The 17156-nt window shown below is 45.7% G+C and overlaps 1 protein-coding gene across 1 annotated transcript in view; it reads left to right on the top strand.

Moving 5' to 3' along the window:
• The window catches only part of LOC142557207 (uncharacterized), a 90443-nt gene that overhangs the window by 16181 nt on the left and 57106 nt on the right, over positions 1–17156 (top strand). Inside the window, exon 2 of the mRNA XM_075668897.1 lies at positions 8669–8848. Within this exon, the coding sequence (XP_075525012.1) occupies positions 8669–8848 (180 nt within the window). The remainder of the gene's footprint in view (positions 1–8668; positions 8849–17156) is intronic.

Raw genomic sequence — 17156 nt, 5'->3', positions numbered from 1 at the left:
TAACTAGAAAATACGGTTGACGAACAAGGCCAGTAGTCTCGGCTGTTTTCCTCTGTGCGGCGGCAGCAGTCTTTTTGGACGTAACATTGTTTTCCAAGGCCTATATCGCCATTTTCTTATTGTTGTACGTCAAGTAGCAGTTGAAGAAAACGCTACTCGTATTCCGTTCAGAAGAAAGGTTGCATGGCGGATTGCGCTACGTTTCAACGAAGCCCGTTTCATCGAAAGTACTGCGGTCATGTGCCATTGTTTTAAACGTGGTTTATCTGTCTGGAAAGATTATGCTAGAATTGCATACATTAACTGAGGTTGAAGAGAGCTCACTGTGACGTCTAAAGATAGGTTACACATGGCGTCACCAATGCAGCGTTTCCCCGTGCTAGTACCCAAACAAGGCCGCCATGATGACGTCCGCGCACCATCTCAGCTTTCCGTACATCGTTTTGCTTTTTTAGAGCGACTGCTTTTCCCTAGATTATCACTGTTAGGAGATTGTTACTCAGTCCAAGACGCCCCTGTTGAGCTGTCGTGCTGTTACTTTCCTTGTTTACGCGGCGTGCTGGGAATGCCGGTACCCCAAGATGGCGGCCACGATGACATCAATGAAAACTATTCATAGGTTCTATAGAGACTGTCACTGCAGTGTGAAAGCCTGGAGCTGCACGCTGCACTAGACGCAACGAAGGAGCGCAATTATACATCGTCCCCGAGTCACAAATACAATTTGGGCTAACCAGGGGAGTTTCAGCCTAGAGCCGACTCTTTCGGCAATGAAACTCGCCTTGGACAGTGACCAAAACTGAGTAATAAAGCCGCTTTAAGCCAGAATGAAGGCGTATGTGCAAACCTAAGTACCCGGTCATCGTTCCCATGCTAATTGAACTGCCGTATTAATTTTTGTGGCATCAGCAGATACTAGCACCAGAGAGGGAGAGGGCAAAATGTATAGAAAGGCAGGGAGGTTAACCAGAGGTAGTTCCAGTTGGCAACCCTGCAGGGGGGAAGGGTTAAGAGGGGAGAAAAAAGAAAGTGGAAGGAGGAGATAGAGAGAGATAGCGACGGACCACAAACAAACGGCGTGCACTATGGAGCGGTAGGGGGCGGCGTTCCTAAAGTCTATCGTGAAGCCCCGTAGACCAGAGTTCCCTCTTGTCAGTAAGGCCCACAACGCTGTTTGAGCGCACCGTCACGTTCCCCCTCACTGCGTTTCGGCGGCAAAGGAAACGTTGCGTTTCGCTTTCCGCTGCCGGCATGAGTGGTGTGCGCCAGCGCCGCTCATCGGTGCGCAGCCTGTTAGGATGCGAGCGTCTGAGCGGACCGGAGTGCAAACGCTGACCTAAAATTAAGCTTGTTGGCATAGCCGAGAAGCCACCGATCGCCGACACCGACCTTGCGTCGGCAGCCGCCTCTAGATGACGATGCTGGATCGATTGACGACTGGTCATACGATGTGCGCATGTTGACGCAAGCGGGGCCGTGTGTCTTCTTCATAAGTAGACGTCATGAACGATAAGGGGGGGATATTGCTACGGCCCATCGCAGCAAGCACGTGAGCGTGGGGCGTGCGCCCTGAAGGGGCCAAGGTTGATCAGCCAGCTGACTGTGACCGTTGGAAGGAGCCTGAAGAAGTTTGTTAGCGTAGGCTTCCATTCACTGTTCGCGGGGTCTATTATAATTAGGTTTTTCGAATAAACAGCTCTCTGTTCAAGTCGATTTATGCTGCTTCTTCATAGTGATGACTACTTCGGACCTCGCAGTCCTCGTAAGGTGAACGGAAAATAGGGATTTCAAAGGAAAACACCACAACCGGGACATACGTCGAACACTGTTGAATTTAATGAATGGCCGTCATCAAAGTATGCCATAACGCTACATGTGCGATGTTATGGATACCGTCAATGGTACTTTGCGTACATTTGTCATAATGAACTGCAAATGACCACTTTTCTCGAACATCATGTAATCATGTTTCTAATGCCAAAAATGAGCATAATATAGATGTGGATAATACAGATATAGAAATGTGGTCCCCCCAGGAACAAGCGCCAGAACAGATGCTTTCCGAAGAATTCCTTCGAATCTGTTTTGTCACAGTTACACCATACCTAGCCATTTTGTCAATTACTGTCATTCAAAAGCCTTTTCTACCGCCGAACCTTCTCGGAGTAGACGCATTTGGTGGTGGTATAAATAACAAAGGTGCTGAATAGAAGCAATGCAGCATTGAACTAGTCGGTGGTCGAGAGTACGTTGGTTGGTAACTATATTTCTCGCGCATGCGCAGAACGTTTTCGCGAACGGTAAATTGAACCTCAAATGTCGGCAGCGTCACATTTGCCGGTGAGCAGAGTGCCGAGTAACATAGCCTCAAAGAACAAGGGACAGAGAGAGGAACAACTCGGACGAGGCCTCCGATAGGAGAAAGACGCAGGCAAGTCAAGCAGACGATGATCGTCGACACGTGCTTCCCGAGAAACCGATGGCAGTGTTTTTCAGCACGTGCGTTCCCTGTAATACCTCGTTACTCCGGACAACGTCTTTGTTCGCCACGACGCGAACACGAGCCATCGCGGCTGACGAACAAGCGAAATAAGAGGGGAGGGCCTCCTTTGTACTCGCTGATCCATTGAGCTAAGTAGTGGGTGGTCACTGGCCGAACCGGTCTAAGGCAATGCGCGGCCGCGCGCACAAGGCCGGATCATTGAATTAGCCGCAGACAATAGCGGTTCGCGGAGAACCGGCGCGTCCCCCTTCACCGCTTTGCGAGCCACGTCTGTAGCCTTTCTCTCAAGTTTCGTGCAGTGTTCAGCGCAGTCCAGGCAACCAGACCAAGCTAAAGGACATACACTCGAGCACCATGCTCGAGAGCTGCGGCACTGCACCTTCTATTTTTTTAGAAAATTCTGAGCACTGCTGCTCAAGCCTCAGGTGGGGTTCATTTCTAATTCGGCAGAGATCGATGATGCCCATACGTAGCGGTTTGCTAGACTTCAGACGCGCCAGGCCATTGCGGGACTCGTAATGTACGCAGGATTCGGGTAGCCGCTGCATCTCGCTAGTAGACCTCAGCCTTGAAACACCAGGAATGATTGCGTGATAACTGTTTGATGTCGAGTTTGATCACGGCAGAAGGAGTATTCAAAACTGTGACCTTTCCTAGCTGATGCGCTTGGATGCGAGTTCTTAGGCTGTTGTGAGGAAGCAAGCTGCCATAGGCTTGTCACGCTGTGCAGGCAATCAATCTTCTGTGGGTGCGTTGTAGTGAACCAGAAAGCATACCGCACTGAAGTGAGCGAAAAGATGGCGAAAAATAAATTCACCGACTATTACGATACTGCATAATGCGAAATTTGAGCCGAGCTTTTATACGTGTTTTCGTTTCGCGATATATTTGCTGGCGCGGACAAACTGTCTCGTGCGGCACGTTGCAAACGGAGCGAAGTGCGCCGCGACTGTCTCGATAATCCGGATATCGCGAGGGACAGTGCGTGGGTGACGCGTGGGCGCGATGGGCGCCGACGCACCTCTGCTCATGCAGCGCTTTGTTTCCATATGTGGCACCGGTGGCGTCATCAGTGAGCAGACGACGCGGGCTACTCTGGCACCATCTCGTAGCCATCGTCGCCGCTAAGCCCGTCTTGCGCGGCACTACGCTTTTCTTCTCACGCTTTCACCATTAGCGGCGAGAATTAGAAGTGGCGCCCTCTCGTGAGTGACGTCACGGCCAGGACGCCGCTCGCTCCGGCTCGCTCGGCTGCCGCGCGCGCTCATTCCCTTCGTGTATGCGGGGTATGGGTGGCTCGAGCCGTACGTATTAAAAAAATACGTCGGCTTCTTTCAGCTGCCATGCCTTAACCACAGTTTCTTCTTCAAAAGCGCGTGAGTCGAGAAACTTTGCGGCTTGGATATCGCAAGCTATGTAGCGTCAAAGAGGTCTACTGGTTTTGCATTGCACATATGCGCCGTGTCTATCCGTAAATTTTGCGTAAAAAGAATGTCTGCAAATCCAACACGCGAAGTTGTGTATGATGCCTCGCTAAACATTTAACATTCCCTTAGTATTTAGCTATGAGATACATTGCATTTTACATGGAAGAAAAATCTTGGTAATTGGCGTCAGCATGTTATCCGATGTTAGAAAGACACTGCCCAGCGAAGCTTTCATCATCATTCTTATTACTCTGGTGTGTTGTTCTATTCAAATATGGCCATTCATTAATGAGTAAAAATATAGGCGCGCATTTCTTATGAAAACGTTTGCTGCTACTTACATCCTCCTCTGAAACAGGCCTCCAAAAAACGAATTGCTCATGGCTGCTAACACGACGGCGCGTCATGTAGAGTATGTACATAGTTAATTCACAAGAACCATAGTAGCAATCACCTGAGAGGAAAGTTTCGTTTTTAAGATCGAGAGCGAATCAATTGAAGGTGATGAAATATTTCATAGCGGCCCTCAGTAGCCTTTATCGACAATATGGCACACCTCTGATCACCTAACGGTAGCAATCGACTGTCGGTATGGCGAGGTACGCTATGTTCGCGAAACCCATTAGTTCACTACAACTTCGAATTCAAACCATAAAGCATTTTTTTACAGCGCCAACTGGAATGGCTAAAGTGTTCTCGAGCTACTATAGCGCAGCTTAGATTGCCTATAAAAGGAAAATTCAAGTACCTTCTGTCGCACCATGCCTCGATCCAGCGTTCTTTAATTATACAAACGGATAACTATTCGCTTCGTCGGTACATAAAAGAGAACCTTGCCCAACTGCAGGCTAAATAAAGTTTGCTTCAATCCAATCGCAAACATTCATAAAGAAATCACTACAAGCCTTGCATATACTTTCATTTCATTTCTAACCCTCCACCGGGGAATTTCGATATCCTCAATATGTCCCATACTACTAATTATTGACGCTTCGACTTCTTTCTGGCTGCAGCCATGCGGTCTAACAGGCATACTTCACTAAAAAAATTGGGCCGAGCAGCTTGTGCAAGTTCGCCAAACAGATTCGTCATGTATATTCCTCAAGCAACAAGCACCAGTAAATTTCTGAAGTGAGTTGAACGTGTATCACGGAAAAGGAAATATATATTGGTACATTCCTATTTGTATTGTGAAAATAGCTATAAGACTTCATTAACATTACTTTAAATTTCCGCCGCTTAAAATAAACACGGGAAGAACCGCCTAATGTTGACAAGCAGTTAAAGAAGCAAGTGGTGCTTGTAGAATCTAAACTCCAGTATTAGTTATGTCCCCGTGTTACTGCCGAGTGCTTCTGTGAAGAAAAAAAGTGCATGAATTCGATATTATACGATGAACTACTCGTCGTGAGCAAACCTGTTTTAGCGGATTAAAATCAACGTATCTGTTGTAGAAGTCATATATAGCCAGCGTTACTGACATACTTGTTGCACCGTGGCACGTATGGTATCATAACTGGATTCCTGTATGCTATGTTTTTGCGATTGTCCATCCGTGCATGAAAAACCCGCAATGGGCTCTTTTGCGCTTCTTCGGCTGGCACTGTAGCGTTGCCTTTGAGAGCTGCATGGTTGTCTAAGAAATTAGCTCTTTGAATAAATGTTCGCAAAGGAAGACGTCGTAAACATATATTTGAGACGACCACCATAAGTATACAAGCAGAGAGAACGGGGGCGAATAAACGAAAACACCGCAGAAAGCGCCCGGACAACGCCCGAACAGTAGCAGACGACAGGCGCGAGCCCTTGCCCTGACGTCACGCGAGCGGCGCTCGCAGCGCCCCTGTAGTTCGTTCTCGGGGCTAACCCTCCCCCTCCGCTTTCCCACTGGTGGTTCCGCTGCACCACGCTCCTCCGCTTCCCTCCTCGCGCTCTCTTCGCTCTCGCCGTCTTTCATCCCCCGCTGCGCCCCGCGTTGGCTCTTTAATCCTTCGCTGTGCTCATTGGCTCAGTTATGAGGAACGCCGACGCTCGCCATTGTAACGGGCGCCTAGGAGCTGCGCTCGAAATGAGCATCCTTGTTCATATTCATTGCCAATATGAACAAGAGACACTCCCACTGTAGCACGTGTAAGCGTCGAACACGTTTACTTTGCTTCTGTGAGGAACCAGCGGACAGGAGGAGGTACGGTAGTTTGTGTTTGCAGCTGAACGGCTACGCTGATACCATCTGATGGGGAGGTCACAAAAATGGTATTTTTGGATAACACATGCGCCTGTACCAGCGTTCGCTTTTGCTCTGTGCGTCCAGCCAAGCTTTGACCATATCCATGCGCGTTGGCGAAGCGCGTGCGCTCATAGGTTCTAGCACGCCCCTTCCCAGTACAGCCAGAAGCTGGACACATGTAGTACCTAAACTGTGTACCTAGCCTGTACCTAGTACCTAGCCTGTGCTGCCAAAAACTGTTTCCCCCGCCCGCTGGGCTGCATGTTAGGGCGTTGCTGTTGGTACTCGGCGTTTCAGCGCTGGTTGGTTCAGCCGGTCACTGTGCAGGCGAGACGTAGTCTGTATCCGCATCTCGAAAGTGGAAGTTTGGAACCCCTCCACGCATGGTTCCGAGCAAACGTGCGTCATGGTAGTTGTCGGCACCGTCCAGAACGCCCATTCACGTTTTACGGCCACACTTGAGGCGCTCAGCGAAGACGAGGGCAGTAGCTGCAGGAGATAGATTTTGGTGTTCTCATCGTACACCAGGAGCATCGATAGCGATGGCTACAAAGTGTATACTATGGCTTCGGAGAGGTGGTGGTTCCTGATCTCGCAGACCGTGTGTATACACACTTACAAGAAAGCTGCACGGAGTCATTATTCAATAGTGGACGTGCGAACGCCACTTTCTGGTAGCTCTGAAACGAGTTGCAATCAGCATATGCAGTGGCACGCGTGTGTACTGTAACAATAGAAAAAAAGAAATGCTGTCTTATCGCAGCATTGTTAGCAGTTTGCTTGAACTGTATCGTTTGGACTGGATTGCGTTCGCTTGGACAGTTTCGCCTACCCTATCGACCGTAAATAAAGACGGGGACAGCGGAAGAGAACACGAAAGCGACACGTTCTCATCCGGTGTCCCCGTCTTTATTTGCGGTCAATATGATATGCAGTAACCACCAACTAGGCCAAACTGAAGTTCTTTTGGCCTGTATCGTTCAATAAATCGTTTAGCGCCGTTGTTTGCCTGGTTGCGCGGAAATTTATTAGCCGATAGGCAGCCAAACCAGCCCAGATCTCTACAACAGCTCACCTCTGCAACCAGCTAGCATCGGGCTCAGCATACCGCTGTGCAGAGAGCAGGACAAGCCGCAGCTCACCGACGGCGCCGGGTGGACGGATCGTTGTCGTGAGAACGATGCGAAGATACTTCGCCGCGAACACCTGTAGTGCTTGGTGCCCATTATGGAGCTTCTACGTAGCCGCTCCTACAGCTTACGCTGAGACTGTACTACGTGTGCCACGCCGGCCTGTGACTTTTTTTTTTTTTGTAGGACTGCAAATTTTTCATAAGCAGGCTCAGAGCGTAGCGAACGCGGAGTTTTTGTAGAAGCATTCCGAGGCGACCAGGACGTGCTCTGCCGCTGTTAATGTGGCTTTAAGAAGATTAACTCATCAATTAGAGTTTATTTTATTAGAACCTTGAGGGTGGTTGTCTAAATGACAAACTTGGAGGCTGTCACATTTTAGTGCACCCCCACATTGTTTTTGTTTTTAAACAATGAAATTACGACTAATTCAACATATTCACGTCCAATTTGAACGCTCTGTCCTGGCAATATCGAAACCGAGTGCGCTCCCCTGCTACGTCAAATGCAGACGCCCCGTGACGAAGTGTGCCACGAAGTTTGAATGATGGCATGTTGCGGCAAATAGTGACACGGTACGTTGCGGCAGGCGCTTGCCAGGCAAAACGTTCCTATCAGTGTTTCCTGCGAGTTTCAAACTTCGTCGCGCTTTTCAGTAACGGGGCATTTTCTCCTCATGTAAAAGCAGAGTGGCCTAGTCAAACAAAGTTATACTCAGTGACGGTACTTTGATTCTATCAAGGTCGAAAGAAGCGAGCACAGGTAGAAGGGAGGGCGCAGGATGAACGCTGGATATCTAGTTTTTTTTTTGTTCGATTCAATCGAGATGCCCGAACTGGACTTGCAACTAAATTTTAATTGAATAGACGCTTAGTTGAAAGTCCAGCGTAATCTGAGCTCTAACCTATCCCAACAGGATGACTCGGAGAGAGAAAGCCTGATTTCGACGTCATGTTTAGAGATACGAGATATCGCCGTGTCACCATCTATGAGTCGGAAAAGAATCTGGCGCACACCGAGCTTTCAACGGTGGTGAGCACTCGACTCACATGGCTGCATCCAATCAACTGCACAAATTGCTGCCCCTGTATCTGCGATGAGATGTGAAATGGCTATACAATACGCGAATACGGGCATTCGCTCGTGCTTGTCAACCATATTGTATTTTCGTCACGCGTTGAGAAGTTCAATTGATCATGTGGTAACTAAATGGCGCGAAACAAATCTTGAATGTTTTAGCGTTAACAAAGTTAGTTCTATGATATGCCGTTTGGCAAAGCTTGCAGTAAACGAGAAGTGTGATTCCATTCATTCGCCAATATATCTGGCTGTAACACGCTAATGAACGAAAATGTCTTGCAATTCTTTTTTTTTTCAGCAGATGTTGCCTGCGGCTATCCAGGATGCCCTGCTCACGCCACTGTCACCTTCTCGCGTGATGATATGGCCCCCGGTACAGTGGCCACGTACGTCTGCGACCCTGGATGCGAGCTCCTAGGACCTGGCCGTAAAGTCTGCACCGGCAATGGAACCTGGGCTCCCGACGGACTGCCTTTCTGCGGTGAGTGAATGTGCTTGTGCATTTCAAAACGATACATTTAGCGACAAGAACAAGCGTTAATCTATGCAAATCATTAAAAAAACATGGTTAAGTTTACATTTATCTGTGAATTCATCATAACAATAAACTGAAAATGAAAGCGGTGGGAGCGAGCACGCGCATTCCAGCGATCCCTCCGTACATCGAAAAAAAAAAATTTAATGCGAGAGCAGCTCCCTCTTACAGCCAACAACGTCCCCATCTCAAGATGGAGTTTTTTTTTTGTTGTTGATAGCACAGAGTTAACGTTGATGGATGTTGTGGCCACCGAGATCACATGCGCAGGCGCCACGACTCTCGGAGTCAACATGTCGCGCGAAGCCCTTAGAAAGAAGTCGCTCAGTCGTCAAACACGCGCTCTCCTACCCAGTTATGTAAACTTGCTGAACTTCCTTCTCTAGAATCTAGAACTGAGTATGACCCGTTTGAAGTTTCTTTTTCTTATTATTCATGGCCATGTTAAAATTGATAAAGATGACTTTTCACTTCTCTCCTAGTGACTATTTTCGTCATCGCCACAGTATGTATATCCCTCCTCCAATTGCTGGCAATAATTTTTTTAAATACAGCTTCTTTCCGAGAGCAATAAAACAATGAAATCTATTATCAGACTGAATAGTAAGGACGTCATCGTTACGCGATTTTCTTGAATATGTCAAAAGCACATGTGCACGCATACCATAACTTGGCCTCATGGTTATAGTGTACACCTGGGTATTGTATTACATGCTGTATTTGCATGGTGCTACTATCAGCGCATTCCCCAAAATATACTTTATTTTATTTGTCGTGTAAACATATATATATATATATATATATATATATATATATATATATATATATATATATATATATATTTGCTTGTATTGTGACCTACCACTCCTGTAATAGCCCAAAGTTGGGCTGACAGTGTCAATAAATGAAATGAAAATATCGCGCAGCGATTAGCTCGTCGAGCTGCCGCCTGCACACCGCCGCATGTCACGGCGGTAGTTCAAACCCCCAGTGGTGGTGAGGACCAAATCCCGCTTTCCTGCGCCCTATGACGAGAGAGAGAGAGAGAGCAAATGATAAACAAAAGGTAGGGTGTTTAACCAGGACTGAGCCAGGTTGGCCACCCTACACTGTGGAAAGGGCAAAAGGGACGGAAAGATTAAAAGAAGAGAAAGTCCACTGGGTGTATCATTCGGTCACTCAGTCCGGATCACAGACCCTGACTCAGTCCGGTAGCTTTTAGATATCGCAGCAGCGCTTTAGTGGCCTTTTGTAGCTCCGATATGCGAGGCCATGGTCCACAGATCTTGTTCCCCCAAAGCGAACGGATTTCTATCTAACTGATTGAGAGCAGTGCAGAGTCATGTCTTTCATTTTCAAAAGATAGGCAGTAGCACAGTAGACGTTCTATAGTTCCCTCGACACCACAGGCATTGCACTCGGCGCTGTCAGCCATTCCAATCAAAAAAGTATATACATTGGTGAATGTGACGCCCAAGCGTAAGCGGAACAACATTATTTCCTTATTACCCGGAAGCCCTCGTAACAGCCGCAGTTGCATAGATGGATCGAAGGAATGCAACCAATTTTGAGTGTATTCAGGTGTGTGCCACTTCAATGTCATGCGGTGCGCTAGCTTGCTTAAATGTTGGGCTGCGTCAGTCCGCGATAAAGGTACAGAAACAAGGGTTGCTCCTTCGTGTGCTCTCCTAGCAGCTTAGTCAGCGAGGTCGTTGCCGGAGATACCGCACTGGCCAGGCAGCCACTGAAACACGAAGTCGTGTCGTTTCGCGATCATATGATAGTGCATTTCTCGTATCTCCGACACGAGTTGTTCACAGGATCCGCGACGAAAAGATGACAGAAGACATTGTAAGGCCGGCTTCGAATCGCAGAATATGTCGAAGGTCAGCCAACGGTTGCGAGGTGGCATGACGACTCCGGCTTTGTAACGATGACGTCGATGGGCAGCGGCGTAACCGAACCGATTGACGTACTCAGCCGGCCCGTTTCCGAGCTTTTGAACGTAGTTCGTTTCAATGAAAACGGCAGGTTTCCAGTCGCATTTACAAACATCCATTCTTCCCGTGTACAGCGACAAGTACTTTCACGACTGAGCTATGACAGGGGCTGTTTTGTTCCTTCAGTTTATTACATGTCTTTTTCCACGTGGAGAAAGAACCTCCTGAGCTTACTCTCTGCATCACGCCGTGTATGCCGCTGGAAGCTTGTCACGGACACATTTTACCTTTGCGCAGGGGCGAATGGACACATCGCCGTATTTAAGTGGCTGTCAAGTCACTGCAGCGTTCAATAAGGAAATGACCAAGCAGATGCAGCCACATGACAGTGTCGACGGCACTGTTGTCACGATGTCGAGAGATGATGCAGCGGGAAAGCTCCGCACGATTGCTCCAGGGCTTTCAAGGGCCCAGTAGAATTCGATGGACTGCAAACCGACGCCTTTATTCCATAGATACGAAATTGAAGCTCCTCCTTCGGCACCGCTTACCACGACGTGACGTAACTCTCGGCGTGTCCACAAGTGGCTTGGAGTAGCATTCGCGAATGCCTCGTCCTTCCTCGTCCGAATGGCCAGTACTGCTTATGGTGGAGTTTGCGGGTACAAAAAGTTGATCACGCACCTTGTTTCCGAATCATCTCGGTTCAGTGCACAAAGAACCCTCTGCGCTCGACAAACTACACGACCTTCAACATACGAAAAGTAGAATAATTGGACCCTGGTTCGAGCCGAGGTCAGATCGAATTGCTTTTGGTAAATGCATGGCGACTCTGTAAAAGACTAATCGTATTTTGTTTGTGCGGATATGTTCTTCTCGTGCACTCTCTCCTTTTCTACTAATCTTTTCTACCATCTTCCCTTCATTGAAGCGCATAGTAGCAAACAGAACAGTTAGTCTGGTTTATCTCTGCCTTTCATCTCTTGTTCTCTCTCTCTCTCTCACCATTGATGCAAGTGTAGCATAACACCTCAAGCGGAATATAGTAAATTAGGCTGAATTCGTAAATTACGGCCCTGGAATAGCGAGACGGCGAACTCTCTGAGCGCGCGAGAAAGTGGTTGGCCAAGAAAAGACGCAATGAAATGTGACGGTTTGACGGCTCCGACTCACCGCGAACTATTAGATTTGACAGTGCTTATTTGGGTACAGTTAACGCTTAATCGCCAGAGTACTTGAATGTTGTAAATCAACCGTAGACTGAACCTCACGAAGTTGGCAGAAATTTTCCTGCACCAAACCTGCTTAGATACAAGGGAAGACTGACATTTTTGACGTCACACTGACAAACCAGCGTTGAGGTTTCAGCACAGTTATTTTTAAAGGTGAAGTCTGAAGAAAAGATCTTCCCATTGACAATCAAAAGTTTTCTCCCCAAGTAAGTTTGATCTACAGGTTGGACGCGAGCCCTTTTCTTGGCATTTTCCGAGTTGCATGCGTAACCAGTGCCAGGAGTAAAGAGTTTCCTACAAGAATCACTAGAGAGAAATCTGGCACTTTGATCACTCAGCTACAGTGGCAGCAATGGTTATTGCATGGATTTGTCTAATCCTCGTGCTTGTCAGTTCACGCTTTTTTTTATTGAAATGAATATTAGGTGAGGTCGGCGCCTTTATGGTGGCACCGGCTGATCCTTGTCACTTGGCAAAGGAAACAAATTTGCGTAAGAAGGGAGACTAGTGACACAACATATGACACTCAGTAGACCACTGGATGACTAAAAAATGTACAGTTCAACTGTACATGAATCGCAAAGTTTTGTGTATGAGTTCAGTACACGTACGCATATATAAAGTCAGATATTTTGAACAGCCAAAACACACAACCCATGTAATACACAGCAGGTACAGAGCATAATTATACATATTGCGTAAAAGCTGCGATCACCACATAAATCACTTTTGAACCCCAAACAACGTTTATGTTACCCATTTAGCGTAATAGGATCATCTGACACTTAATATTTTCCCAAACTGTTGGTGCCATCTAAAAACTTTTTCAGAGCAAGAAATGCTCCTTTCTGAAGGCCTTTATATATATATATATATATATATATATATATATATATATATATATATATATAATGAATAATTATATATATTTCAGGTGGAGTTCGTTTTTAATTTCAGTTTATTTCTTTAATAAGCAGATATACATGCTCACACGAGTATACAGAAGGCAATAAAGTTATATAAAACTATATAAAGTTATTCATGTATGGGCTGAGCCACAATGTTTCTAAGTACGTCTTCTCGTGGTTCTGCAGCAATATCCTGCCCGGTCTCAAAGCAGTACAGAGGCGTATCGTATTTCCTATTTGGTTGGCCTCCTCACGAAAGTAGTTTCCTGGTGCTGTTAGGATTGATCCGTTGCACTTTCTCACAAATAAATAATAGTTAAATTTAAAATATTATCTAGTGAGTAGCAAATGAGTATAGAACTGCAAGGAGCACTGGCATTAAAATCTTGCGCATTGAATTTTTTGTCATATATAGTAGCTTTCCATTTCCATTATGGTAAGAATGCTATACTTCTGAGGAGCAGTTTGCATAATTACATGATCAAATATTGTGATTCGTTGAAAATACAATCTAACTAAAGTACAGCATTGCTTCGGATGGGAATCAAAAATCAGATGTGATGAATGCCATGCATCAAAGGCGACGTAAGAAAAGTACAGACAGGGCAGTCCATTAAAAGAACAAATAAAGCAAATTATAAATTCAGAAAGGCACTATCCTGTTTCACATATCCTTTCCACGCACGTGGATTTTGCATGCGACTATACATATACTTGCACAATGAACCAACAACCTGAAACCAAAGCTGTTTTTCCTACAGAAGTGGTTAAGATGCGCTAAACTAAGAAAAATTATAGCACTTCACAGAATCTGTCTCAAAACAAGTACATATGTGTCTGGGAAGATTAATACATCGCCTCACTGTGCACTCTATCTTAAGTCCATAAATTTACCATGTGCAAAATGCTCTATTTATTTTATTTTGCCGTATAAAAATTGTGTCTAAAGAAGCCATGAAACTAAGGGGCTTTCGCTTAACACTATATGTTCACATCGACCAATTGATGAACAAGTGTTCTACTTAGATGCTCTCAGTTCTTTTCATTGAACACATCCCTTCCTCCACTAGCATACTTGGCTGGCAAGTACATTGAGTCACCCTAATCAAAATACCAAATGAGTGCCAGAAGCTATCGTATGACTATTTCACAGGAGAAATCATAATTTTACATTTTTTTTCAATTCCGAGTGACTCTCCAGCTTCTAAGACACAAGGTGTGCGCCACGGTGTACAGTTAAAGGCTTTAATTGCTCCTTGATTTCACTTCGGGAGGCATGAGCAGGTCTGTTGAACTGGTTTCAGGAGCATGCATGTAAACGATAATGGCTTCTTTAACATGGGATAATCTTCAGCCAACGCTTTCCCTTTCTGGAACCTAAAAGGAAGCCATATTCCTAAATTTAGGTGTAAAATTAGATGAAAGTTAAGGCATGAAAATCTGTCTGCTTCATGTCAGCATTTAAAATACAGAATGACAGTGGTTTGCATTTGCAACCTTGCATTCACATGTTGTTAACTGCAAGCTATTAAAGCTGTTAAATGTATGCAAGCACCTAAACACGCATGAGCTGTTCCTTTTTATAGTGAACACAGGCACCGTGCTCATTGCAAGTATGTATCATGTCGAAAAACAAATATGCAATTTCATCGTACCACTATTTTTTATCACATGGATATATCTGTTGAGAGGCAAGACAAAAAGCAGTCACTTCTCACAAAACTAATCAGCTTTCTTTAAACCCATCTCTAACTTTTCAATGACACTTGCTCCTATGTGTTTGACTCCAGAGAGCATACTTGATTTTGACTTTCCCATCGGAGACATTACATAAATATACCATATTAAGATGACTCCCTAGAGCACGTAAATATTTTCATCTTGGTGTGACATACTGTATCTTGAAGTTTTGTTGAGTCAAATGGTACAATATACCCACATTCTAGTTTTCTCGTCCAAATTGCCTGGCAATTTATTTTGATTCTTCGGCGTGCGCTCCTGTGCACTATGGGGAGTCGCGCTGGGATGACTGACATCCTTGTGTCCTTGCAGCTGCCTTCTTGCGTTATATAAAACGGGTGCCTGAAAAATATCGTGTACAAAATTCAACACGAGGACACGGTGTAAATAAAACAACATCAAGACAGTCGAAAAGTAAGGTCATGGCACTAAAAGGAAGTCTTAGCTTTTAGTCTTCCTACTGAAATGCATGCGAAACATCTAAATCACTGCAACAGTCAACTGCTAAACTAACTTAAATTTTTAGATTTGAATAAAAAATAAATAACCGACAGTTCAACTTCGTTTAGCACCAATGTTAAAATAGTCCTACCAATAAATAGAATATTAGTAATTGTCAGATGTCGTAAGTTTGTCATTAGTCTGGTGTGTCGCAAACACCGCTTGTGACGCATCGCAAGCACGTGCCCAGTGTGCCCCCCGCACCATCTCTGGCTGCGCCACTGCTCAAGCCGTAATTCGAACTTGATGCTCAGTAGGGATAAAAATATGGTCCTCAAGTTCAATAGATATGACTGGATGTGCCTACAAGGAAGGACAACAAGGCTTGTTATGGCAAGCTTACCCACATTTCAATACTAACAAGACAGTTCACCGCGGCCTGCACCTAAGCTTACTAAAAGGCATGCGCTTATTTTCATTTATGAGGGGCGCAATGGAATTCATTTTTGACAGACTCGACTATGCTGCAGTTTCAAATCTAGCATTTTATACTGTTGAAGGCATGTAAAAGTTGCAGTTAGACCGCAGTTATTAGTTTATTAGACCAACTCTTTGTTCTGTGTACGACAGACGATTGGTAAACACGGAATTAAAGCAACGTTTTATTTTAAGGCTTTATTTCTACACTAAAAATATTAAAGCAATAAACACATATTGATCTGCCATCCAGTATATAGCAAGATGCGCACATTGTGCTTGTATCCCCCAGAGGAAGGGTGATTTAGCTGTTCATTTGACAACTCTGAAACGTAAATTCACATTAGCAAATGCACAGGCATGTCCAAAACAAACGTATGCAAAGCGCCCCTGGAATTGTAATTCAACACAGCAGCCGTTATATTCGATGCCGATGCATATCTCGCTGCTTGACAATTCAGCGAGTTCGTAGACATAAGCACCCTTTCAGATTCGCACCGTGCTCGAAAACCGCAACAGGAGACATAAAATCAGACATATAATCACATTTCAATACATGAACAAAAACAGTTCAGTCTTAGGGCTAAACCCCATGAAGGAGATTTAGTGCGCGACGGCGACGAATGACAAAACGGGCCGTCGCTTGAACATATCGCTCGGTTCTGGAAATCTAGAATTCGTCGCTCGTCGCCCGGAAGTGCTACGCGCGACTAGCCAATAGCGCAAAGCCGGAACTGCATCGCTCAAATACTACCGATTCAAAGCGGAACGAGCGAACGATCTGATTTTTATACGTGCAAGGATAAGAACCTACTGCAAGACCTTCCGAAATATTTTTGCTGCTTTTTACAATAAAATACATCAATATAAATTACTAAAACACTCGTCATGCTAGTTTTGACGCGTATTTGCAACCCTCATACTGGCAACACCGGGGAGGCGTCGCTCAATATCGTCGCTCGCACGGAGTACGACTTGTAGGCGACGAGCGAACGCGCCAGCCATTTCCATCGCATCGCGTGTAGCTGTCGTGCGCAAGATCGCTTATATGGGGTTTATACTTTATTCAGCATAAAACATGAGTTCCTCATGCGTTTTCAGTAAGTTCAAGATAACGTGCCCAACTGACCTCTTGCAGCATGCAGCTGAATGCATGAGGTAAAGTTACTGTCTAGCACTGGCGCTGCACGTAACTTCAGTGGCTGCAGATTACCCATTGGCGAGGCACCGTCAAGCGCGCGGCTTATTTATAACGAAAGCATGCCGCCAGCAAAATGACGCCTTCTGTTATGTGACTCCCTATTTCAACAGCGTTCCGTACACAGTAGACCGCCAAAGTGAATAAATTCAAACACACAAAACACACGCTAAGCAAGCTCCGCATAGGCTCGGAATCATGGGCTGGTGGAACAAACCATTTTAAGCGTCCTCTCGACTCACGTCTTATTACACATACGATGGTTCTGGCAGCGTTTGCGATTTTCGAAGCTCTTACGGATGAAAGTGATGAAATCAC

This window comes from Dermacentor variabilis, chromosome 9 (genome assembly GCF_050947875.1).
Source record: "Dermacentor variabilis isolate Ectoservices chromosome 9, ASM5094787v1, whole genome shotgun sequence".
In the NCBI taxonomy this organism is placed as follows: Eukaryota; Metazoa; Arthropoda; class Arachnida; order Ixodida; family Ixodidae; genus Dermacentor; species Dermacentor variabilis.
The sequence above is the reverse complement of the archived record's forward strand: the minus strand, read 5'-3'. Positions and strand labels throughout refer to the sequence as shown.